The 25131-nt window shown below is 49.6% G+C and overlaps 4 protein-coding genes across 10 annotated transcripts in view; 1 reads left to right on the top strand and 3 right to left on the bottom strand.

Moving 5' to 3' along the window:
- The window catches only part of CCS (copper chaperone for superoxide dismutase), an 8516-nt gene extending 5633 nt beyond the window's left edge, over positions 1 to 2883 (bottom strand). The window contains 3 exon segments of the mRNA XM_083374805.1: positions 9 to 146; positions 1515 to 1587; positions 2793 to 2883. Coding sequence (XP_083230931.1) covers positions 9 to 146; positions 1515 to 1587; positions 2793 to 2834 — 253 coding nt within the window. The 5' untranslated portion in view covers positions 2835 to 2883.
- Positions 2884 to 3113: 230 nt separating this feature from the next.
- On the top strand, positions 3114 to 5856 carry CCDC87 (coiled-coil domain containing 87; the record flags this gene model as incomplete). The annotated part of the gene is made up of 1 exon (XM_083374093.1): positions 3114 to 5856. The coding sequence occupies one exon, from the start codon at positions 3114 to 3116 to the stop codon at positions 5712 to 5714; it is 2601 nt and encodes an 866-aa protein (XP_083230219.1). The 3' UTR covers positions 5715 to 5856.
- A 1007-nt stretch (positions 5857 to 6863) lies between these two features.
- On the bottom strand, positions 6864 to 19171 carry RBM4B (RNA binding motif protein 4B). Of its 7 annotated transcripts, none has more exons than XM_083374445.1 (4): positions 19118 to 19171; positions 16690 to 17112; positions 10535 to 11192; positions 6864 to 9518 (listed from the first exon to the last, which is right to left on the bottom strand). In XM_083374445.1, the coding sequence occupies exons 2-3, from the start codon at positions 17099 to 17101 to the stop codon at positions 10543 to 10545; spliced, it is 1062 nt and encodes a 353-aa protein (XP_083230571.1). In that variant the 5' UTR covers positions 17102 to 17112; positions 19118 to 19171; the 3' UTR covers positions 6864 to 9518; positions 10535 to 10542. The 7 variants fall into 7 exon arrangements, with proteins under 7 accessions (XP_083230571.1, XP_083230570.1, XP_083230572.1 ...); XM_083374444.1 differs by lacking the exon at positions 19118 to 19171 and adding an exon at positions 18364 to 18417; XM_083374446.1 differs by lacking the exon at positions 19118 to 19171 and adding an exon at positions 18364 to 18417 and having other exon boundaries at positions 6864 to 7586.
- Positions 19172 to 20901: 1730 nt separating this feature from the next.
- Positions 20902 to 25131, bottom strand: part of SPTBN2 (spectrin beta, non-erythrocytic 2) — a 66812-nt gene continuing 62582 nt past the window's right edge. The window contains 3 exon segments of the mRNA XM_083374334.1: positions 20902 to 23682; positions 23960 to 24002; positions 24159 to 24332. Coding sequence (XP_083230460.1) covers positions 23443 to 23682; positions 23960 to 24002; positions 24159 to 24332 — 457 coding nt within the window. The 3' untranslated portion in view covers positions 20902 to 23442.

Here is a 25131-nt window from a genome sequence, read left to right as displayed (position 1 = left end):
GGACTTACCTGGAACGTTACTTCCCATTCCTTTCAGCACGGCTTTGCGTCCTGTACTTTCTAAAAGGCTCTGGACTTCCTCAGTACCAAGACTTGTCTCTACCAACACAGTCTGCGTATCCAGCTGGATGTCGACTATGCGAAGGCCTGCAAGGAAATGGGTGAAAGAAACATGTAGGGCTGGGCTTCCCAGTCTTGGCAACGTGAAGACGCGTGGGCTTCAACTCCCAGAGTTTCCCAGCCGGTTGCATAGGAGCTGGCTGGGAAATTCTGGGAGTTGTAGTCCACACGTCTTAAAAGTTGCCAAGATTGGGCCACCTAATGTAAGGATGCATAAAGTGTGTGTTTATATGTGTGTACGCATCCCACCTTTGTTATTTTTTACAAATAACTCCAGGTGGTTAACATATCCGACACACGTTCTTCCTCCTCCTATTTTTCCCCACAACAGCAACTTCTGTGAGATGGGTTGGGCAGAGAGAGAGAGAGGGATTGGCTGAAGGTCACCAAGATGGTTTTCATGCCTACGGCAGGAATAAAACTCAAATCTCCTGGTTTCTAGCATGGTGCCTTAATGACTAGATCAGGGGTAGGCAACCTCGGCTCTTTTAGGACTCATGGACTTCAATTCCCAGAATTCCTGAGTCAGCTGGCTCAGGAATTCTGGGAGTTGAAGTCCATGAGACCTAAAAGAGCCGAGGTTGCCTATCCCTGGACTAGATCAAACTGGCACTCTGGATAAATTTAATTAATCCATTAAATTCATTAGATTTCATTAGAGCTGGCTATGTCACCCTGGAGAGAAAGCCCCAAAGTCAACATCGCCATTTCTGTATTTAGCAACTCATGAAAATAATTTTGCATCTAAACCAAGGCTTCCAACAATGAATGGATTTAGGGTTTTTTTTCCTTCAGAAATTGGTGCTCTGTCCCGGAATTGGCTGAGTATTCCAGGAGTCCTCCTATCAGCCAGAAAAGAGCTGGATGGAAAACTGAGTTGACTTTCTGATGCATTCTTTCGACATCTATGGAATTTCAGTGAGTGAAATGGTGAGGAAGTAAATTATTGGGCAGAAATCAGGCAACTAGGTGTTCTAATCCCACCTTAGGTATGCAAAACAGCTGGGTGACTTTGGGCCAGTCACCAGGAGATGGAGAGTTCTAGTCTCGCCTTAGACACAAAACTGGCTGTTGGGTCTTTGAGCCAGTCGCTCTCCCTCAGCAAAACCCACCTCACAGGGTTGTTGTTGCTGTGGGGCAAACTGCCGGCCCACAGGCCAGATGCGTCATGGGGAAACCGCACCCACTCCATTGTCGACAATGGGTGGAAAAAGCCACGATACATCGTGCCCCATGACATGGCTAGTTTTGACACCCCTGTTGTGGGGAAAACAGGCGTGTTGGATATGTTCAGCATTTTGAGATATTTATAAATATCGTAAAGGTGGGATTAAAGAAAAGAAAACAAAACTGCCCTTGAAAAGAACGTTGATACGTTTGGCGTGCCCATCTCACCTGGTGCGTTTTGCAGTGTTTTCTGAACCGCCTCTACGCAATTTTGACAAGTCATCTGGACAGCAAACTCCAGCTACAATAAAGAGATGGAGAAAGCAACACAAGAAAAACCGTCAGTGAAAAATAGAAAACGCCTTGAATGGGCTTGACAAGTTCACGCATCTTCAAGCTGCCAAATACTGATCTAATTCCATAATTCTGATCTAAAATGAGGCTTCCTCAGGAAGGCCAGGGCGGGCCTCTTCTCATGCACTTGCCCCTTCTGGGCCATACTTCTGCCTGCTGTGTACAGGTAGTCCTCGACCTATGACTGCAATGGAGCGAGACATCTGTTAAGCGAACTTTACCCTATTTTGCCACCCTTAAGTGAATCACCGCAGTGGTTAAAATGAGGGATCATCAACTTCCCTCCGCCCTGTGCGTTCCCACAGAGAGGGCCTCCTCAGGGTGCCACCGGTCAGAGAGTGTCGGCTGGTGGCCCCCAGTGGGAGGGCCTTCTCTGTGGGCGCCCTGGAACTATGGAATCAGTTGCCGGTTGAGCTCCGGACGGCGCCTGACCTTCGCTCCTTCCGACGCGATCTGAAGACCTATTTATTTGAACAAGCCGGCCTGGCCTGATGGGAGATGCGTTGGGGTTTTTATTGCGGGTTTTTTATACCATTATTTATTGTTTTAGCTCGGGCTCCTATTTAATTCTCTTTTAACTTTTGTATTTTGCATTTTATATGTGCCCTGTTCACCGCCCTGAGTCCTTCGGGAGAAGGGCGGTATACAAATATAATAAAAATAAATAAATAAATAAATAAATAAATAAATAAATAAAATTAGAAATAAATAAATAAATAAATAAATAAATAAATAAAATTAGTATCCCGCCTTGCAAAGTGAACCCAGATTGCCCATTGACTCTGCTGGTCAGGAGGTCGCAAAAGGGGATCCCCTGACCTCCTTGGGACGCTGCCACCGTCATAAAGGCGAGTCAGCCGCTAAGCCTCTGCATTTTGCTCCCGTGACCGTGGGGAGGCTGCGACGGTCGTTAAGTGTGAAAAACGGTCCCGGGTCACTTTTTTTTCCCCCCTAATGCCGGTCACTAAAGGAGCCGTTGTAAGTCGAGGGCTACCTGTACCCCTTCTCCCGACCCGGTCTAAGCGCCCTTCCCCGCCGAGGGTGCCATTTCTAAGAATGACCCGGCAGGTAGTTCAACCGGTGCAGCTGCTAACCCTCCACCTCTTCGGACACGCGCCAAGCGTCGGAGAAGGAAGGCAGAGGGTCCCCCACCGTGCAGCGAAGGCCTCCGCCCCCTTCAGCAGCTCCGTCCATCTTTTCTTAAAAGAAGAAAGAGGGTGTGTGTGTGTGAGGAAATGGCCCACCCGGACCATTTTGAAGGAGACACAGCCCTCCGCCAACCGGAAGGCCGAGGCGCGGCCGGCCTCTCTAATCGCTTGCTTGAGGGTGGAGACGGGCATGCGCAGTGGGAATCGCGAGAGCGGAACTCGGACGCCGCGGCTTCAGCATCCCGGCCGGACCGCGACGGGCGCTGCGCCGCTCGGTTGCCAAGGCGACGCCGAAAGCGGGCCTGTAGAGGCGGTTTGGGCCGCCATGGCCTCGAGTTCGTCGCCTCCCGGGCGGCCGCTGTACCCGCTGGAGGACACGAGTCGGTGGACGCACCGGCTGTACGAGCAGTACCAGCGCATCCTGACGCCTCTCTCGCTCTTCCCCACCACTTTCTCCCGGCTCAAGCCTTGCTTGTCCGGCTCCTCGCTGGGCCCGCCAGAGCAGGAGGAGCTGTCGGTGCCCATCTCGCTCTCGGCCTTGATGCAGCTGGTGAAGGCCCGGCTGGAGCCCGGGCCTCAGGAGGCCCAGGCCCGTTCTCAACACCGGCGGGCCTTCCGGGACATCATCCTGACCGAGGTCAAGCAAGCTCACAAGGACCTCCAGCACCTGCTGCACGACCCGGCCTTCAGCCCCGAGGCCAACCGGGAGCTGTACCAGCACCTCCTGAGCTACCTGGGCCTGGTCTCCCAGCATCTCTTCCGCCACTACTTGGGCCTCATGGAGTGCTGCCGGCTGCGGGGCGTCTTCACTGACTGCGCCAACCTCATCCGCTTCTCGGCTCAGCTGGCCCTGGACTGCTCCAAGTTCCTCAACGTGCCGGCGGTGCGGCACCGCCTGGCGTGGGAGATGAAGAGACTGGCGGACCGCCCGGCTGAGTCGCCCACCAGCTTCTCCAGCCCCTTTGGCCCCATGACCACCCATTCCCTGGGCAACCGCTTGGGCATCACCGTCTCTTACTTCATCCGATACATCCGGCCCCGGACGTTGACGGAGAAGGAAAAGATCCTCCAGGATGTGAAAGAGTTGGAGGAGTTACCCTTGCTGGACCTGAGCAAAATAAGGAAGCTGAATCTGCCCCCTGCTAGGAAAATGGACTTCCGGCAGCAAATGACCGGTGCTGCCGTCACCACCCCTTCTCCCCGCAGTGCCTCCCGCAACTGGTCTACGCCTCGGGTTAGCCCGATGACTCCCGTCCTTCACAAGTGCCACTCTCTGCCCAATATGAGGGTGGGGAAGCTTTTAGCCGATGAACTTGGCATAGGTTTGATCCCTCGCAAGACCAGCCCTGCTCTGCTTTGTCGCTGTCCTGAATACCCCGAAGATGACGAAATTAAGGGTCCAGCGTTCTTGGCTGAAGACCTTCAAAGGCTGGTCCGGGGTTCCTTCTTGGAAAAGAGTCAGTGGAAAGGCGAGCAAGACGACTTAGATCTCCCTCCCCTCATTAAAGCTGTGATGTGGAGCAAAGCCAGTGAGACTCGCCAGCTGCACTTGCAGAGAACGCTCCTGTCCCTACGCGAGGAAGAGCGTTTTGAGAGGCAGCGGAGAAACACCATCATCGCGGCCCCAGCCTCTCATCCTCAGGCGACGACGGTAAATGTCAGAATCCATGACAGGATGGTGGTGAAGACAGCTGACCTGCAGGTGTCTGAAAGACACTATTTAGAAAATGTGACTATGGACAGGTCTTTACCGATCTACAATCACCTCCTGGGCGAGATCAGTCCTGCTACCGTGAAGTTACTGGACGCAAATCTTTCCACTGGAGAAGAAGTCCAGGAGATCTACAAGCAACTGATGGACACTATTCCTAAAGAGCACTTGAAGTTTGACCAAGGACCTTTGATAGAGTCTCCTGCAGTTACCCTGCCTCGTCAGTCCTGCTTTGCTTCCTCCACGCTGAGTAAGAAGAAAAGCGAGCAGATAGTTAATACAGAGCTGAGTCAAATTCTCCCAGCTGGCCCATTCGTTCCAGAGGAAGAGGTGGAGGTACCCCAGGCCCCAAATCTATCCAAGAAGTTAGCTTCCAAAGAATACGTATCTTGGCTCAAATGGTGGAAAGCCACGTTTAACATTGATGAGTACTTGAAATACATCAGTAACAACACTGCTGACTATTTGCCCGTCATATTTCATTTGTACAACCCTGAGGAAGAAGATAAAGAAGGGAAAGAAAAAGAGGTGCATGCTGTGTTAACCGAGCACGAAGTGAAGAAACAGCAAGTGAAGAGGAAGCAGCTAAGAGGAGCGGAGCTTCAGTCTCAGAAAGAACTCTTCCACACGGGGTTATGGAACGTCAGCACCACCTGGTTGGAGGGCCTGGGAAATTTCCCTACTTGTGACCATAGGTTTGAAGACCTCAACGTCCTACAGAGGAGACTGGCAAGACTATGGACCGTCCTTCACTTCTCTGAACAGGAAAGGCTAGATATGGCCATTAAGTACAGCTCCAACCAGTATTATTTACTGCTTCCGGACATGCTGAATTCTTGGGAAATAGCGGCCCAGTTTATCCAGGATCGAGAGCTCCTGCTGGCTGAAATAGAGGAGTTTGAGCAGACTGCTTCCGATCCTAACCGCCTGGTCAGCAAGGAGAAAGGCTCCTTCGCCATGAGGATGCAAGAGACGAACGTCAGGAGACAGTTGCGCTCCGAGTTGGACCAGTACAACTTCGAACTCCGAATGATTCTGAAACACATCCAAGATGCCTTCAACGATACGGTGACTTTCAAGGGTCGCCCGTACCAAGATAAAATGGAGAGGGACATAGTGGAGATGCTATATTGGCTGCAGCAGGAGCGTCGGGCCACAGTTTTGAGGAATGCGGTCCAGAGGAGGAGCTGGAGGAAACTTTCCCCTCTTTTTTAGATTGGCTTTGCCGTCTGGTGCCTTGGAAACACACTCAAGACAACTCTTCCGCACCTGCGTCCAGATTCCTCCCTCCGTTATTTTGTCTCTCCCCCCCTCCCCAAACACACACAGACATCCCGAGTTTAGCAGGCTGAGAACAAAGGAGGCAGTGTCAGCTTTCAGTTAAGATCCCTTTGATGGAAAAGTGAAATGAGCTTTTCCTTAAGTTCAAGGATGAGGTGGAGATATGCAGGCTAGACGGTAGCTGGAGATAAAGCAAAATATACTTGAGTAGCAAAACGGCAGTCAGGTGCTTGCGAGCTTTCCTTTCCTTGCCAATATAATTTGTAAATTTGCTGAGACGTATATTCTTTCATTAAAAACATGTTTCTGGTTCTCATGGTTTTAAAGCAGTGGCCGCATTTTTACGCGGTGCCAATGGTAGATATGGCTTACAGATATTGGGTTGGGTGGGCCACCGTCCCGTATCCTTGTTTTTATTCCTCTATCCACATTGTCCTGTCTCCCTTTTGGTATGCAGTGGGTTTGTCCTACCACTGAATCGAGTCAGTTCAAGACACGGTAGTTGCGTTTGCAAGTTACCTGCGATCAGTGGTTAACTTTGGTTAGCTGGTGGTCTGTTGCCTAAACCCAGGGAGTGCTCAGTGCATTTATTTAATAGCCCACCTTTATCAATTTTATAAGTATCTCAAGACAGCAAATATTCCTAATGCCTTGGCAACTTTAAGAGGAATGGACTTCCAACTCCCCAAATGACTGAAGCTAAGCTGACTTTCCTTGGGGAGTTTTTAATTGGGGTTTTATATTTTCCAGGGATCAAATTTAATTATTTTTAATTGTTTTTAACTTTTGTATTGTATTGACGTTTTTAAATACCTTGTAAACCGCCCTGAGTCCTACGGGGAAAAGGGCGGTATATAAATTCAATAAACTTAAACTTAATAAGACATTTTAGAGAAATCTTCACGTGTCCAGAAGCTGAGGGGCAAACCAGCAGCAAGAGCTCAAAATCATTCTAGTTTGTGCAGTCTGAAATAACCTTTTGGCATTCTGCAACCAGGCAAAACTGTAAAGGGAGAGAGTCTTTGACCGCAGGCGAGCTCGTCCTTTCAAATCCAAATCGCACAATGGAGACACTTTCAAGGATCCGTTACAATTTTTTTTTTATTATTTTATTTTATTTGGAGAAGAGGGGGAGAAAAGGGAGAGAAATATCAACTTCGAAAGAACAAAAAAAAAAAGTCACAGGTTAATAATATCCATAGCGAAAGGAAAGCTTTCTACAGTCCAAACGCAAGGCAGCTACCAAATATGACAATATCTTCTCGTAATACAAAATAATAATAATAATAAAAAAAGGAGAGAAGTGGATCAGCTAGATTATTTAGTTCCAAAATCAAGCCTACACAGGGGAGGAGAAATTGCCAAATCAGACTGGAGCGAAACGTACTGGCCCAAAGCTAGCCTTGGAAGGCCACGTAGGATGATGTCTCTGGTTTATTCTGGGCAGGGGGTCCCTCTGGGCTGAAAGTCCAAGCTTAGACAGCGCTCGACCCAAGCAAAGGGCACAAGGCCAGTCACCCAACAGCCTCCTCTCCCCAATTCCTAGAGCCTCTTTCCGATAATGCTTGGGAGGAGGGGGGGTATTATTTTTTTTGTGGTGCTTCATTTTTTTTAATTAAAAAAAAGAGAGAGACAGAGAGAGAGAGAGAAGAGGGACTGTTAGCTGTCACTAAGCTTCGCAGAGACACAGAAATGTCCATTAGTGAGAGCATGCTAAAACACAAAATCGACCCATCGTGAAGCCTGGCATAGCTTTTGACGTGAACGCGCCACAGGAGCCCGATGTCCAGCCCTCAAATAGCCTACCTGAAAAATAAAAGACACAGTTCATTTTGCAGGCTCGGCGCTGAGGGTGGGGTGGGGTGGGGTGGGGAGCTAGAGAAACCGGCACTTGCGTGGCTGAGCCCCACCCACGTCCCTTAGAGCAGGGGTGGCCTCCAACCATTTTCGGACTCGTGGACTTCCAACTGAATTTCAGAATTCCCCAGGCAGTGGCCAAGGTTGGAGATCCCGGCCTTAGAGCATTAATTCAGGCGTGAAGAAGGGGGAAGTGCATTTGATTGGGAGGAAAGACCCCCCCCAAAAAAAGAGATTGTCAGAATATTAACCGCTTTTTTGGTACCCATTTTTGGAAGGATCTCCTCCTCCTTGGGCTACGGATCATCTTGAGGAGGAAGAGGGGGCAAGACAGGCAGATCTCACTTTCAAGCTTAAAAGAAAACATTTGTTTCAAAACGAGACATTAAAGAGTTTTATCCCCCCCCCCCGTTTTCCTAGACAAGCCTCAGCGTGCCAGTGTCCTCTCCTGCTATTAGAGGCTTCTAGGGGTCTTCCGCAAAGTTGATGATGGCGGCCACCAGTTGACCCTCGGGAACAGATCTAAGGCCGAGATCCGTTTGGTCAGATGGCTAGAGTCTATTTTGCCAGGTTGGCAGCAGTTTTCCGATGTCCGGTGGTCGAGAAAGGCCGGCCTGTCGTCTGCCTGATCCTTTTAACTGAGAACATGGGGAACCTGGGCCGTGGTACTTGGAACACGGTGGATCCTCCTTTGTGAGCGGCCGTCCCTGTGAAGGCTGGATTACTGGTAGTCCTCGAATTACAACCACAGTTCAGCCCAACCTTTCGCCGGCTAAGCTAGGCAGTTGCTAAGGGAGTCAGACCTCCATTTTACGACCTGGCTGTCTGGTGAATCACTACAGCTGTTAAACGTGCAAGCGTCAAAATGAGTCTGGTTTCCCCATTGACTAGGAAAGTCACAAAGGACAATCCCAGGAGGTCACAACCATCCTAAGTACACGTGGTTGCCAAGCACCCCAGGTTTGACCATGTGACCGTGGGGGAAAGAGTGCAACGGTCGTTAAGTGTGAAAACTGGCAATCGGTCCCCTTTTTTCCCCCCAGTGCTGTTGCAACTCTGCACGGTCGTGAAATGAATGGTTGTAAATTGAGGACTACCTGCAATTCTGGCTGAACTTAACTTTTCGTCAAAGATGCACCACCGCCACAAGACCTAGATCATTCCTCTTAGCGGCAGGTCGAAAGGAGCCAGTGGGAAATTCAACACTGGCTACTCACCTTTCCCCAACCTCACAGCGCACAGAATTTAAATTTTCAGAGGAACGTCAACATACTGGTGGCTCTCCTCGGGGGCACAGTGACAGAAAAGCCCGTGAAAATATTTTAAACGCTGCAGGGAAAGGAATTTATTCTTTGGAAGGGTTGGGAAAGGACTGCAAATAAACGGTATCATACATCTGTCGCTTGGTCATATGAAGAATTCCTAAAAATCGATCCGGTTGCCTCGGATGTGAAAAGCCACCCAACAACCGGAAGAAAGTGCAGCTGAGAATTTCGAGGAGCGAGAATAACTAGAACGTTTTTCTATTTCTTTTCTTTTTTAAAGAATGGAACAGAAATTAAGAACCATTTGGGGAAAAAAAAGAAAGGAATATTATCTTTCAGGAGGGGGTGTGTGTCACCCAGTGAAAATAAATCACAGGTTTAATGATAGGACAAAAACACAGCAATCACAGCATCGTGAAGGAAAGGAATTACTCCAGCAGAATCTGTGCTGGGGCCCGCAAGCATCCATGAATTCTTAAGAATTAATTAAGGCACATTTGCAGAGGGAACCGGTGCTAGCAACTATGAAGCCACAGTGGCGAAACGAAGAGGTCCACAAATAGAATTCCACGGATGCGAATGGCGCTTCTGCTCGTTAAAGCACCTGGTTCAGCCACTGGTGAAAGAAAAAAGGTCTGGGTTTACTGATTTGGATTCAGGTAACAAGAGTGCCAAATGTGCATTCTTCTCTGGATGGAAACTCTCCCCAAATTGGCAGGCATTTTCTGAAGGGCCACCGAGAAAGTCAAAGTGGAACCTCTTTCAAACTCGGGGTGGGGCTCAGAGACTACACCCTGGAGCATCTCCTGTAATCAAAGCTGGCTCTTCCAATTCCCAAACAGCTTTTGAGTGAAAAGCTGCTCCACCTACGATCGGCAGCAGGGTGTGGCCGCTGCCTCCTAATCTTCAGGTTTCGTGGTGCACAGTGGGATATAGAGGCAAGGAGGGAAGAACGAGGCACCCACAGTCCTGGGAGCAGAATGCAATGTAAGGGGCAATGGGAACAGAAGAGGAAGGAGAGGAGGAAGGAGAAAAACAACAACGGGGCAAGCTTAGCCAGGATTTTTGGAATCAGAACAGTGGAACCCACGGTTTTTCGGACAAGACAACCCTGAGTCTGACTAACAAAGCACGTGAGTGAGGAGGAACAAAACTCACTTGGGAACCAATATTCCGGGGAACTCGGAAATAGCCATGAGCTGGGGTGCTTCCTAGAAATCAATCCGTATTACCAGAAGTAATCCTGAGATTTCCTGGACATGGCGTGTAGGTTTGGGAGGCCAAATTATCTCCGGGATGCTCTAGAATACACTTTCAGTTTAGAAGGCTTACTTCTGGAAAGGACTGCGGGTGCCAGGTTTAGCACTCTCCAGAATGCCATGTTCCGAATTGGCGAGTTTTACCCCGGTCTATGGCGGCCTGTCTTTTTCTCTCTTGGTATCATTTCGGGCCGGTTCCTCGGCTGCTGCGGCTTAAGAGGTGCGGATACCAAGAGGTATCCTCTGGACACCCACCCAGCTGCAGGCCTGTTTCCTCCCCCCCGCTTTCCCCCCCTCCCCGGTCTCACCAGCAACACCGATATGTGGCATTCCCCCTCCTCCTCCAAGCTACTCATGAAAAAAACGCTCTCACCTCGAGACTCAATACGCGGAGTATCGCAACCTGTCCGCGCCTGCATCCCGCCCGAAACGCTGGACATCGTAGAGGGAGGATCGCGGGACGGGAGACAGCTGAACGCGCTCGTATCCGTACACGTCTCCAGCGGTGGAAGCCGCAGCGGCCGAGCGACGCAGAGGGCTTCTATCCCGGGTGTAAAAGGAGGACGTCGCGGCCACAGCAGCGACGGCCACCGCGGCTGCAGTTCCCGAGGCTGGCAGCAGGGGCCTCTCGTAGGGTTCTAAGCTGGTCGAGAGGCGATTGGCCATGGCCGTGGCTTGCGAGTACTGGGCGTACTGGGAGTACTGGGCCATGGTGTGCTCCGCATAAGTGTCGTATGCAGAAGCCCCATAAGCCGCAGCGTTTCTCGCGCGATACCGTTTATAGTAATCCACCATTCCATAGGGGTCATCGTAATACATGGCGTCCCCATAGCCTGTAGGGTAGGGGGTGCGCACCATTCCGTATTGCTCGCTATAAGGTTCGGTCAACTCGGGCACTTGACCCGTGCGGTCAACTGGGCACTCTTTAGACCAGTGACCTTCCTTCCCACACCGGTAGCATCCACTCTTGTCTCCCATCCCGGGCGCAGTTCTGAGCCGGCTGGTGGATAACTGCACGCGCATTCGTTTGCCTTGAAGAAACAGACGCAAGAACGGCAGCTATAAAGATTGGTTAAGACAATTCAAAGCAAAAGCACAGCAGCTCAAAATTATTTTTATAAAAAGAAAAAACCAAAACCAAACCAAAGTAACAAACCAGGATATAACCCGGGTCAGAGGGAAGCTGCTCACGGGACCCGTTGCCTCTTCTGCTTTGGAGCAACCAAATGAAGCGTTTTGGCAGCGAGAGCGAGAGCCATTCTACCCTCTTTAGGGGTACATGTTTTAATTCGCCTCCCCAATTTGATGCTGGCCGCTAAAGGCTCGGAAATGTCTTGGCAGGCCCGCGAAGCAGCTAAGAGATTACAAATCGAAAACCGAGAACCTTGTGGAAACAAAATGTGAAATGTGATTTACTTCCGAGACACCTGGGGGGGGGGGAGAAATGGTACAGCCTCCCGTGTTTTCTAGGAACTCCCAAACAATCAGAATTGCTGAATTTTGAAGTTGACGATTCTTATACTTCAGCTAAACCGTTGTGAGGTTTATTTCCCACAAACACTGTGAGTGGATCTGTTCTTCCTTCCTTCCTCCTCCGGTTTTACGCCTCGGCAGGCATGGCTGTGCCCTGATCTCGCTTGCGGCAGACAAGAGCTGATGTGGAAGGATTCAGACACCTTTCGTTTATTCTGTGGAAGGGGTTTTGCAGCGTTAGTGCCGCTGCGGGATGGACCTACAGCGCAGCACCAGTCCAGGTTCCTGCCAGTGCCCTGTGCGTTCTTCATCCATTGCAATCGGAAACCGAGGAAAGACAGAAAAAGCAAATGCCACTCATATCACTTTCTCCATCTCTTTCTGACACCTAGAGAATCAAGAGTCTTCCCCGGATCTCTAAAAGCTTTCCTTAATCCTGATAGAAATTCAACAACAGTGTATACAGGTAGTCCTCGACGTACGGCCACAATTGAGCCCCAAATTTCCGCTGCTAAGTGAAACGTTTAAGTGAATTCTGCCCCATTTTACGATCTCTCTTGCCAGGGCCATTAAGTGAATCGCCGCAGTTGTTCAATTAGTAACACGGTTGCTGAGTGAATCGGGTTTTCCCGTTGACTTTGCTTGTCAGAGGGTTGCAAAAGGCGATCACGTGACCCTGGGAGTCTTCCAGCGGTCATAAGCGTGAGTCAGTTCCCAAGCCTCTGAATTTTGGTCACGTGACCCAAGGGGAGGTCACAGGTCACTTTTGTCAATGCTGTTGTAACTTTGAACGGTCTCTAAACGAACCGCTGTAAACCGAGGACTACCTGTATTTGATAATGGGCTGGCACACATCAGTGGGACTTCGTAAAATGCTGTTAGCAGAAAGATACATATTGTTAATGCACTAGCTAGACCAAGGAAGCGTTTCCCTTATTTGTTCAAATCCTTAACTCATCATAACAGAGTAACAGAGCTTGAAGGGACCTTGGAGGTCTTCCAGTCCAACCTCCAGCTCAAGCAGGGAACCCTATGCCGTTTCAGACAACATTATACTTCAAAGCATACTGCCACCTCAACACTTTGCAATCCAGGCCTTTTCCCTCCACAAAGACAACTTTCCACTAAAGATACAGGCTGTGGTGGGATTCAGCCGGTTCGCACCGGTTCAGCAGAACCAGTAGCTACATTTTGCTGGCTTTCAGAAGTCCAGTCTAGGCCCTGGAGGAGGCATCCCAGGCCTAGAATGGCCCACTGGAAGTGAGTACACGCCACTTCCGGAAGTCCATTCTAGGCCTCGGAGGCCCAGGCCTGCGTCGAATAAGAGAACCGGTTGTTCAGGTATTTGAATTCCACCACCGGATACAGGTAGTCCGAGATTTATGACCACAGTCGGGACCCTAATTTCCATTGCTAGGCAAGTCAGTTGTTAAATGAGTTACTCCTGATTTTATGACCGTTTTCCCCCCCCCACACACACACACATACATTAAGCAAATTGCTGCAGTTGTGAAATGAATCATGAGGTTGTTAAGCAAATCTAGCTCTCCCCATTGACTTTGCTCGTGGGAACCTGCCTGGGAAGGTCACGTATGACACCAGGGTGCTGCTACCGTTGTAAATACGTTGCCAACCGTATGAACTATGATCACGTGACTTGGGGATGCTGCAATGGTCCTAAGCGCAAAGACCGGTTGTAACTTTTTTTTTCAGTGTCACAGTTAAAACTAAGCGAATAGTTGTAAGTTGAGGACTACCTGTATGCTATGTTTTTATTCTTATTGCTTTGAGGATGTTTTTAATTGTCGGTTTTAGCTCAATTACAGGGTCATAAAAAGGGAGTTTTTAGTTGGGTGGCCTTTTTCTTTTTCTTTCTGTGACCCTATAATCCCTTTTATCGGAGTGGAATGGAGCTGAGCATTTACTGGCTGGATCCCCTTCCTGACACCTATGCGGACTTCGCAGCAGATAATTTCTCTTTGCGTCTTGTCGCTGCCTAGGATTGAACTCTCAACCTTCCGAGTGGGATGCGAGCGTCTTCACCTCTAGGCCACTGCGCCAATATATATATATTTATATATTTATATAAATTATACTTTGCAAAATCATGTCCAACGAACCAGCCTCCAGCCCATTTCTAGACTGCCACCAATCCCTCTCCTGACCACACTCTCATCAAACTATACTCAAGACTACTCAAGACTCCTCCAGGGAAGTGAAAAGAAAATGAAAGGGCAAAAAGCCTTGGAAAAATTACATTTCTGCTAACCAGTAGAAAACATTAACAAGTTGCCACTATGTGTCGCCTACCAATACCGCCTCGATTAAACGTTATCAGAGGCGGGGGGGGGAATGAGGGATTTCTCCTACAATACAGCCAAAGTTTGGTTTGTTTGAATGCATTTGCACTAGCCTCTCTTGCAGATTTTTAACGGCTCGCCCCCAACTCTGTTAAGAGTGCTCAACCTTAGCGGTGAACAACCTGGGCACCAAGGGGTTTCAATTCTGCGACTTCTGAGACAGAAACAACAAAAAAAGCAAAGCTGAGTTGAAAATCTAACGCAGGGCAATAGGAAACAGGTTGCTACCGTCAGCGAGAAGGAGGCAAGAAAGCACCAAATTATAGGAAGGCGGATGGTCAATCGGAAAGCAAGAGGGAGACAAAGGCTGGAGAACGTTGACTACAGGGGAGTAGAAAGGCCTTTGGGAAAAAGAAGAGGCATGGAAGCCTTTTGACACATTTATTAATGAACAGGCAGGAAATGGGAGTAGGGAAGACAGGAGAAGGCGACTAGGAGATCAAGATTCAATCCTCTGTCAGAAGTGGCCCTTGAAAAACTGATGGATACAGTTCCATAGGTCACCAGCCAACTGCCCACGTTTCTAAGCCAGGATGTGGTCTGGTGTAGGAATGACCAGGCTGAGCCCGAGGGAGGGGGCAAACATTTCCCGAATCCCTTCGTGCCCAGGCCACTTTGAATGCTGTTGACTCTTTTTATCTACCGCCAATTTGCTTTGATCGTTAGTAGCTCCGATTCTTGTACAGAGCTTTTAGCGTGCAATAAAACCTGTATTTTCAAGTGAACTGCCTGGACTCCGGATTTCCTGGGCTTGACGTTAGGCTTGGCTTATAGTCGGCTGTCTGAACCTCGTCACTCTGTACTGCTTTAAGACACCTTGGCATCCTGCACAAGTCCAGCCAACTATTCCAGGGGTAGGCAACCTTGGCTCTTTTATGACTCGTGGACTTCAATTCCCAGAATTCCTGAGCCAGCCAAGCCAAGGTCGCCTACCCCTGGTTTATCCGATAAAACTCTTGCTTCAAACGCACCAAGGCCAAGCATCGCGTGAAGCCAAACCACCAATCGAAACAACTTTCAATCAACCCCGCTGCGTATTTTTTTTATCAATTAATCAACTGAAGGTCTAAATACAGAGAGAGAACTCTTACGGTGTTATTTGTTCTAATAACCTTTAAAAAAAACCAACCAACCAAGGATAATAAAGATGTCGTTTCTCCTTTCCGCCCTAGTGAAGTAGGGGAACAAGGTGGATAACCTGCAAAGCTGGAAAGCCTTGGAATTTTAATAGTCTTGTTCTAATATATTTGCTGCATTCGGTGATATTCTTATAGCATCTGTATCATCTATGGTGGCTTCAACTGCCTTATCTTAATGGCGTTCTGTTAAGTATTCAGTGAACAGAAAGGATATTAGTAAAGAGAACGATTATTAATCTCATGGGCCTCCAAATTCTCATACAAAATTATTCCTGGCCTTGGTTTTCATAAAGAGCAATCCTAAACTGGGACGAAACTGTATCTCCTTTCTAGCAAGCAGCAAGTCACATCTTTGCTGAAGTACAAAAACTGCACGTACATTCCATCCACCTCGCAACCAAATACGGGCAGTTCTCGACTTACAAATGGAACCCAAATTTTTTGGTCGCAAAGTGAGACCTTTGTTAAGAGAATTTTGCCCCATTTTACAACCTGCCTCGCCACAGCTATTAAGTGAATCACTGCAGCTGTCAAGTTAGTAAACACCGGTTGTTAAATGAGAACGATTATTAATCTCACTTATTAATCTGGCTTCCCTGCTGACTTGGCTTCTCAGAAAGTCCCAAAAAGTGACTGCCAGCAGTTCCGATTCTCACGGCTCAAGGTCGACTCAGCCTTCCGTCCTTCCGAGGTGGGTAAAATGAGGACCCCCGATTGTTGGGGGCAACAGGCTGACTCTGTAAACCGCTTAGAGAGGGGCTGTAAAGCACGGTGAAGAGATTTATAATCTGAGGGTCATTGCTATCTTCCTTCCTTGGTAAAATGAGGACCCAGATTGTTGGGGGCAATAGGCTGACTCCGTAAACTTTAAGAGAGGGCTGTAAGTCTAAGTCTATCTGAATTTGGATCACACGACCCTGGGGATGCTGCAATGATCGTGTCACTTTTTCCAGGACCGTTGTATAACTTTGAACGGTCCCTAAAACCAACTCTTGTAAGTCAAGGACTACCCATAGTTGGCATCAGAGATGCAACTCAAGGATGCAAGTGAACTAAGGTAAAGGTAAAGGTTCCCCCGCACATGCGTGCTAGTCGTTTCCAACTCTAGCAGCCGGTGCTCATCTCTGTTTCAAAGCCGAAGAGCCAGCGTTTGTCTGAGGACATCTCCATGGTCATGTGGCCGGCATGACTAGCCGCCAAAGGCGCACGGAACGCTGTTACCTTCCCACCGGAGTGTTCCCTATTTTTCTACTTGCATTTTTACGTGCCTTCGAACTGCTAGGTTGGCAGAAGCTGGGACGAGTAACGGGTGCTCACTCTGTTATGTGGCACTCAGGATTCGACCTGCCAAACTGCCGACCTTCTGATCGACAAGCTCAGCGTCCTAACCCACTGAGCCACCGCGTCCCTGGAAGTGAACTAGTGAGCAACATTACCAGCTGTGCCCCCCCCCGACACTTGGAAGCTCTGGAAATAACCTCCTCTGGGGAGGAAACCCAGAATGGGGAAAACCTTTGGCTTCCAGCTTCCACGCCCACCCTAGCCCCACTTCCCACCTTGGAATTCTGTGTTGTCTAGGCCTCTGATGGCCTCAACGGCATCCTCAGCTCTTTCCATGTGCACAAAGGCATAATCTTTCACGATATCGCATTCAAGCACGGGGCCGTATTCCTCAAACTTGGTCCGCAGCTCCAGGTTCGTGCAGGTGGGGCTGATGTTGCCCACGTGCAGCTTGGTGGAAGCTTTGCTCTTGTTCTTGCTGGCTTCGACGTTGATGCAGACGCCGTGCAGCTTGTAGTGGTGCAGGTTGCGGATGGCGTCCTCGGCTGCCGTCTTGTCCTCAATGTGCACAAACCCATAATTCTTGATGATGTCACACTCCAGGACTCGGCCGTACTGCTCGAAAAGGGAGCGGATCTCCTGCTCGGTGGCTTCCCGAGGAAGGTTGCCGATAAAAAGCTTCACCATGGTGGCTAGAGCTGAGCAGGGGAGCAAAAGGAAGAAGCGTTTAGTTGGCTCTGAACAGCTGGAACCAGACAGCATGAGGCAATTCAGCAGTGGGGGGAGGGGAAGCCCAATAAATCATATTGATCAAAGACAATTAAGTTTGCTCAGAGAATCTCGTTAGCCTCTTTAAGCCTTGACTTTAGGTGATCCTAACTCTTTCCCCAGAAGCTGCCCCCCCCCACCCCGGTCTTAAAAATCTACTATCTGGAAGAAGGCACCTCTTGAGTTAGTACATTACGCCATCAGAATGAATGAATGAACCTTTATTGTCAAAGTACAACCATGGATATACATTGAGATTAGCTGAGCCTCCCTTCGTGCCCCCACCCCCAACTCACAGAATCCTAAATCGCCCAGAAGGCTTATGAATACACAGCAGAGATACCAAGAAAATACCAGGTAGTCTTCGACTTACAAAAATTCATTTAGTGACCGTTCTAAGTTACAGCGGCACTGAAAAATGTGACTTACGACAAGTTTTCAGACTTACCCCAAATTGCAGCGGCTTACAATCTAAGAAGCACAAATCAATGTGCTTAGCAATAGCCTTCATTCTATGTATATGCCTGCTTATTAGGGCTTTCGCCCCCCCCCCCCCAAAGCGGCATTTTTACAAAGTCAGCTTATTGCCCCCAACAATCTGGGTCCTTTTGCAACCTTCTGACAAGCCAAGTCAAGGGGGAAGCCAGATTCACTTAACAACCATGTCACTAACTGCAGCGATTGACTTAGCAACCGTGGCAAGAAAAGTTGTAAAACGGGGCAGATGACTCACTTAACAACCGTCTCAATTAGCAGTGGAAATTTTGGGCTCAACTGTGGTCCTGTACATTTGTTTTTATTTCGTTATCAAGATGTAATGAGCCACTCAGTTGTGAGATGGGTAAGCTATAGTAATCCTCAACCGGACTAGAAGTTCGGTTGGCAAGCAAGGAAGTTGAGTTGCACCCGATTTTACAATTTATAATTTTTTTTGCCAGAGTCTTAGATGAATCACTCCAGTTGTTAAGTGAAGCGTGCAGTTGTTAAATGAATCTGATTACCCTCGCTGAGTTTGCTTGTCAGACGTTGGCTGGCAAGATGGCAAACGGCGATCACATGACCTCAGGAGGATGAAACCCTCATAAAATAAATAGATGCTGATTGCCAGGTACCCAAATTTTGACCCCATGACCCTGGGGTTGCGGCAACAGTTGTAAGTCCGAGGACTGGTTTTAACTCACTTTTCCAGTGCCGTCACTTCAAACAGTCACTACATGAAGGGCTGCTACGCCAAGACAACCTGCACAGGTGTTTGATGAACGAATTAAAAATGAAATACAAACAATCATACTTTTATTACTGTAAGTCACAGGCCCACGACCTACGGCTTTGTGTGCATCATACAGTTGCACACGTGCGTGGACAGAACACACACATATTAATTTCACAAACTATGAAAACACTTAGGCCCCGCCTTGTGAGACTATTACACATACGCACTCCCAAATCTGTGTGTGTGTACATACACACATTCAAACACACACACGCATCCTGTAGCTAAAGAATATTATTACCGAAAGGCTTATGTCATTCTGTGTGTGCTGTATGTGTGCATGAATGTATGTGTGTGTGTGTGTATGCATGTATGTATATGTATATAAGTTCTGCTTGAGCAAGGGGCTGGACTAGATGACCTCCAAGGTCCCTTCCAGCTCTATTCTATGCTATTCTATACATATATGTATGTGTGTAATATACTAGCAGAACTTTGTCCAAGCAGAGGCCACGATTGCGTAGGTCTGTGGTACAGTGTATGGCTGTGGGCGTGTTTATGCCCTCAATATCAGCATCAGAAAATACTCTTATTAGTCGAGGCAGAAGGCCAAGGCCTCAGTTTTGCATGCGGGCCCCCGCAAAGCTCAGTCCCGCCACCCCGCATCTTCCCCCACCGCCCGCTTCTTCCACCCGCCCGGCCGGGCCCAGCCCCTCACAAACCTCAGCAACAGCCCTCAGCACAAAATGGCGGCGGCGGCGGCAACGAAACTTCACGTCCTCCTCCCAGGGCTTGGCCCGCCTCCTCCCCTTCTTCCGAGTTCTGATTGGGTCCGACAAGAGTCGCCGGGCAGTCCGAATGGCCAGAGCAGAAAGTGTCAGGAAGAAGGATATCCAATCGGCTCTCGCCTTTAGCAACGTCCCAAGCTGATTGGCCTTCGTCCTGTGAGGCGATGGGACGTGACCCTGCCTTCCCTGGAGGGTACGTCATGCCTTCGGCCAATCGGATTAGGCGAGGAACGTCACCGCTTGCCGGAAGTCAGCCGGAAGAGGAGTTAACAAATATAGGAGGCGGGGCAGGCGATAGGTCATTCAAAGCTTGACACGTGGCTTGGGCGGGTCGAATGTTAGCCTTTGGCAAAGGAAGGGCGAAGGGGGGAAAGGCGAAACCCGGGGGTGGGGGGGGCGTGTAAAAGAGGAGGTAGGCCGGACTGTTCCATGAGAAAAAGTGGGGGGGGGGAGACCAGATTGTTCCATGCGGAAGGATCCGGGGGAAGGCTGGACTGTTCAAGGGGGGGGGGAGAGGAGGAACTGGACCGTTCCATGATGAATTTTTAAAAGGGGTGGAAGAGGAAGAAGCCCTGACCGGAAGAATCCACAAGGAAAAGAGAGGGGGGTGTGCGTTCCTGGGTGGAAGGAAGTTTATTTATATGCATTCATTGAAGAGTTATGTATTACTCATGTTTTCCAAGCATCCCGCTTTTTTTTTAAAAAAATCCCATTTATATCCCGCCCTTCTCTGAAGACTCAGGGCCGCTTTCAAGCTAAAGCACAAATCAATGTGCTTAGCAATTATCACAACAACCCTGTGAGGCAGGCTAAGCAGAAGTCTTTTGGCTGAACAGGACTTGGCAGCCTGGCTTCTCAGCCCTTCTCTAACGCAGCGGTCTTCAAACTTGGCCGCTTTAAAGACAGGTGGGCTTCAACTCCCATGGCTTGCTGGGGAATTCTGGGAGTTGAAGTCCACCAGTCTTTTAAAGCGGCCAAGTTTGGAGACTCCTGCTCTAATGGTTTTGATTGGGATATCATTAAACGTTGCTGGGAAATTGTCCAGAGAGGCAGGACAATCGTGAGGGGGAAAAAAAATAATATATTGAACTGATTGATTAGCCCCAAGTTGTGGGTGCTCCAACGCTGGAGGTTTTTAGATTAGACAATCATTTTCTTGAAATGGTGCGTAGGGTCTAGAAGACCTCCAAGGTCCCTTTCAACTCTTTATTAATTCCTGAGCCAACCACGTTTGATGAGGAATTCTGGGAACTGAAGTCCAACAATCGGGCCTGGACTGACTATGGTTTTAAATTACTTAATTTAAATTTTAAATTACTGCTAAGCTTGTAAGCCGCCCTGAGTCTTCGGAGAAGGGCGGGATATAAATGGAATTAAAATAAATAAAAAATTTGGTTTTATGGGGTTAAATTACTATGTATTGAACATATCTACTGTTTAATTCTTTTTTAAATTTTGTATTTTCATGTTCTTTTTTAGTTTTTATTGTTGTGAGCCGCCCTGAGTCCTTAGGGAGAAGGGTGGCATATAAATATAATCAATCAATCAAATTGTCTATCCCTGATTTAGCAAGAGCACTTAAGAGTAGACCTATATACAGCAGGAAAACGGGGGAAGCTTTTACTTGCAGGACCACCTTGGGCACACGGAGAACTTTGCACATCACACACTTAAATCACAATCCATGGAAATTACAACGGCTGTTGTTCCAGGCCGCCAACTGGCAAAACGTGATGGGTTAGCAAAGAAACTGGCCTGTTCGGAGAACAAGCAAAGGGCCAAATGCTCCGTTTTGAAACCTGCCCCTATGAAGAAGAAGAAAAAAAGGCAACTCTCCACAGATCCTTTTTATTTCTCCAAAAAAAAATATTGGAACAGATGTCACTGCAAACACATGGATAATTAGTCCCCAACAAGCACAGAGAACACTGCTGGGGGCCCTCGAGGAGCGTGCCGAGAAGGCAAGGGTGTCTCACTTGTAGGCCAGGCCTTCCCCCCCTTCTAAGCAGCATGAAAAAAAAAAGAAAAAAACCATCCCTGCGCATCGGAGGACGGGCAGGCCATCCCTCTGGGTCTTTCTGCAACCCCATCCGTGCGCCAAGGCTGCTTCGGCGTCCTTTGTGCCTGAAGGGAAGAGAGGCGATGTTTTCTTGTGCCAGGCAGGGCTTGCACAGGCGAGGTGGCAATGCAGGGCGACATCCATGGACAAATGGAAGGCACACCCAGGTTAGGGAGACAGGAAGAGACCGGTGGGGCTCCTGCTCTGGTTGATGAAACCCTGGCAAGCCACTGCGAGAGGAGTCCAAGCCAAGCCAAGATGCCAACGGGTGCTTGCCAGTGGATTAAATGAGAATTTCAGAGAGGGGTGGAGAAGGCGATACGGCAGCTCTAGAGAAAATTTCCGCCTTCCTGTTTTCTCGGCTAAGCCCTGCAAGCTGTTCCCTTCTGCCACTCAAGTGGGAATTTGCAGAGCGTGGGCTCACCGGTGGGGGGAGGGGGGGGAGAAGATCTGTGGCACATAGCCACAGGAGGCAAAGATCAGCCTTAAAATCTCTTGGGTGATCGACTGGAGAGCAATGCTGCTTACCAAGCTTGCCTATCAAGGAGGAAGGAAGGAAAGGCCACCACCTGGCAATCTTCCTTATTGGTAGGAGTGGCTTTTGTTCTAACCCCGAGGACTCGCTGCCCTCTGAGACTTGACGAAAGGAGTAAAACGGAGGTGGGATGATGAGTTTTGCATAGAATCAGACACTAGGGGAGGGAGGGGGCTACGAAACCAGGAGCATTGGGTGCTCCCCTCCCAATTTCTCTGCCAGCGTCAACTGGGCTGGAGGGGGCTAGTCAGGGAAAGTTTGCCAAAAGAATCCCCAAACCCAGGAACAGATCGGTTGTAACAGCGCTGCCGTGTGGACCGGGGGGGGGGGATTTTAAAGCAGAAGGGGCTGGCACTGATTGCCGGTCCCTAGGCTGAGCCCGAAAGAGCGGGATCTAGCTTGGACTTCCTAGTTGAGAACCTCTGGCAAGCATCAGGGATCTTAACTGAAGATCTCCACCATCTTCTGAAGCGCCCGAGAGATCCGAGCTTTTAGGCACTGTGAGGCAAGTCTGGGGGTGGGGGCAGGCAGCCAGGGCCCAAGGCTCAGCTGCAGAGTGTATCGTCCTGGGGGGGGGGGGAGGACTCCCAAAGCCACCCTCCCCGACGTTTTTGCCCTCCTGCCTCCACACTCTGCTGCATCCGGGATATGGAAGCAGTGGGAATGCACGTGAAGAGCACCAGGCGCACTGCAAGCTCAGCATCCTTTGACCGGCTTCGTCTCTCAAGAGGAGGCGGCGCACTCCTTAACTACACACGCAAGCAGTGTACGCTCCGGGGCCGAACAGCACTGCGTTGCGCATCCTCGGTTCGATTTTTTTAGAAAGGGGGGGGAGGAGCGTGTATATAGGCGTAGGTCACAACTGAGCGGGGCTTTTGAAAGGGGGATATTTAGAAGACGCCTCTCGGCCTTTTGCACGTTGCACGGGGCCAAAGTGGCACACAGACTGGCAACCTTTTTCCAACGGGATTTGGCCTGCGAGGGAGGGGGGGGGGAGAGAATCTAACAGCCTTGGAGCACAGATGACGGAGGAGGAGGAGGAGGAGGAAGAGATTGAGCAAAGGTAGAATCCACTTCCGAAGCCCGGATTTGGGTAGCTGTGGGACTTCCAGTGGTGTCGCCGCTACCAGAACCCGTAAAATGTCAGCGTTGTTAAAAACACCGGTCCGGGATCAGCCCCGTGCCACTTCTTTCCGTGGCCTGTTCACCCTAGAAGCACAGACCTGCCCTCCCTTCTCCCCCCCCCACCCACCCCCAGATGTCCAGCATCTGACAATCTGCTGCCCCGCTCTTTGCGGAGGCCTTTCCCCACAACTTTGCGCCGCCACAACCGTCTTTTGCCACTGCGTCGTCACCCTCCTGTTTCAAACTAAGACGAGGCGGCCTGTTTTGTGTTGGTTTTTTTTTTTTCTCCTTTGTTACGGGGAAGGAAGAGGGGCCGGAACGGAAGGCTTTCCTTGTAAACGTCAAGAGATGCTTCATGCAATCTGCAGGATTTTAGTAAAGAGCGACGGCCGCTTGGGTTAACGCCCCCCCGCAACAAACCGGCTCCCCTTGCCAAACTCAAGCCCCTCGCCGCGCCCCGTTATCGTTGCTCAGGCCTGTACAGACTTTTGCCAATGGGCAGCAGAGCCCCCCACCCTGCCCCTCTCCCACCGAGGACCCCTATTTGTTCTTCTTGAAAAAACTGAAACGTTTCTCCCGGTCCTTCTCCTTCGCCTCTTTGCTACGCAGGGTGACAGTCCCTTCCGAGGCGCTGTGCGGGGGCCCGGCTGGCATCGTCATGGCTCGCGTCATGCCTTTGCTGATGAGAGCAGGCTGCTCTTCCGCGGGGTCTTGCGGGGTGAGGGCCGACGCAGCAGCAGCGGCAGCGTTGATCACTCGCATCCAGGTACTCATCTCTGCCTGGAAGGGATGAGACAAAAGGGGGGCCATGAAGAAAGAAAGAATGTTTTCCGCCAATCCATCCGAAACCCCCAAGCGACAGCAGGATAGAACTGGAAGACAGAGCAGAAGATCCGTTTAGAATCTCAACCTTTGGCGACTTGTGAAGACTTCAACTCCCAGAACCCCCCAGCCAGGTGGACTTCAGTTCCCCAGCCAGTACGCCCACGTGTGTCTTAAAAAGTTGCCGAGGTTGGGAAACTCTTGACTGAGAGCAGACCTCTGGACCGCCACTCACCTCATCCTTCGCCTGGAATAAATATTCTTTGCCATCTGTTAATCTGCCAAGAGAAGAACAGCAAACAAGAAATCAACTGGTGGCAGCGGAGGAATGTCTTAATCCCTTAAAAAAATTAAAAAGTGTAAAATAATAATAATGAGGATGACGACGATGATAATGCAGCCGATGCTACTTGGCCAAAGGCAGGAAAGCTCACCCGAGTTTAAAGACGTGCTTGCGCTTCTTGTAGTCCAGAGCCACGTTGCACTGCGCGCCCTGCAAGCTGACGGGCGCTTCCCCGTGGTAGGGAATGTTGTTGCCGGCGTGTTTGCTGTCTTTGTAGAATCCAAAGCTGTTCTTCTGCACCACACAATAGATGGTCTGCCAAGATCTGGGGAAGCCAGGCAAAGAAGGAAGAGCAAAAGAAGCGTTTTCCGTTTGTCCTCCCCGTTCGAATGCTCGCTCTCCAGAGTCGCTGCCTGGCTGGTTCAATCTGGCAGAGCTGGCACATTTTGGGGTTCCTTCGGTTAATCATGCCATCTGTTGCGGTGTTTCTCAACTTTAGCAACTTCCAGGTGTGTGGACTTCAGCCCCCAGGATTCCCACCCATCTGAAGGCGCGCTGGCTGGGGAATTCTGGGAGTTGAAGTCCTCACACCTTGAAATTCCCATGATTTTGAGAAACTCTGACCTAACGGGATCCTGAAAGTGCATCTTCTCTGTTGTATGGAATGAGACCCTTCCTGAGTCACACACACACACACACACACACACACACACACAAACACACACACACACACACACAATTTCAAAGAGGCCTGGAGACTGGCTCTTTACCCAGACAGGGATGACTGAAGCCTCCTTTTTAACTTAGGTTGTCTATTGTTTCGTCTTGGGTTTGTCCTTTGGCCATCTCTGCCATTTTTTGTTTCTTGTTGTAAACCTATCATCCTCTTTATGCTGGCGCACTTCTCATATGTTCCCATTAGTTTATTACTTCGCAGGGCTACCTGGAAGTTCTTGGAGGACCCAGTGGTGCTGCGGGGCGCCTCCTCCATCCCAGCTATTTACAAGAAGCAGGGATATCAGCTCCCAGAATTCTCAGCAAGATCCCTCTTGGCTAAGAATTCTGGGAGCTGAAGCCCACACACTCCTCCAGACCTGGGAAGGCCATCGTCAGCTTCCCAATGT

This window comes from Vipera ursinii (assembly GCF_947247035.1).
Source record: "Vipera ursinii genome assembly, chromosome: 15".
Taxonomy (NCBI): Eukaryota; Metazoa; Chordata; class Lepidosauria; order Squamata; family Viperidae; genus Vipera; species Vipera ursinii.
The sequence above is the reverse complement of the archived record's forward strand: the minus strand, read 5'-3'. Positions and strand labels throughout refer to the sequence as shown.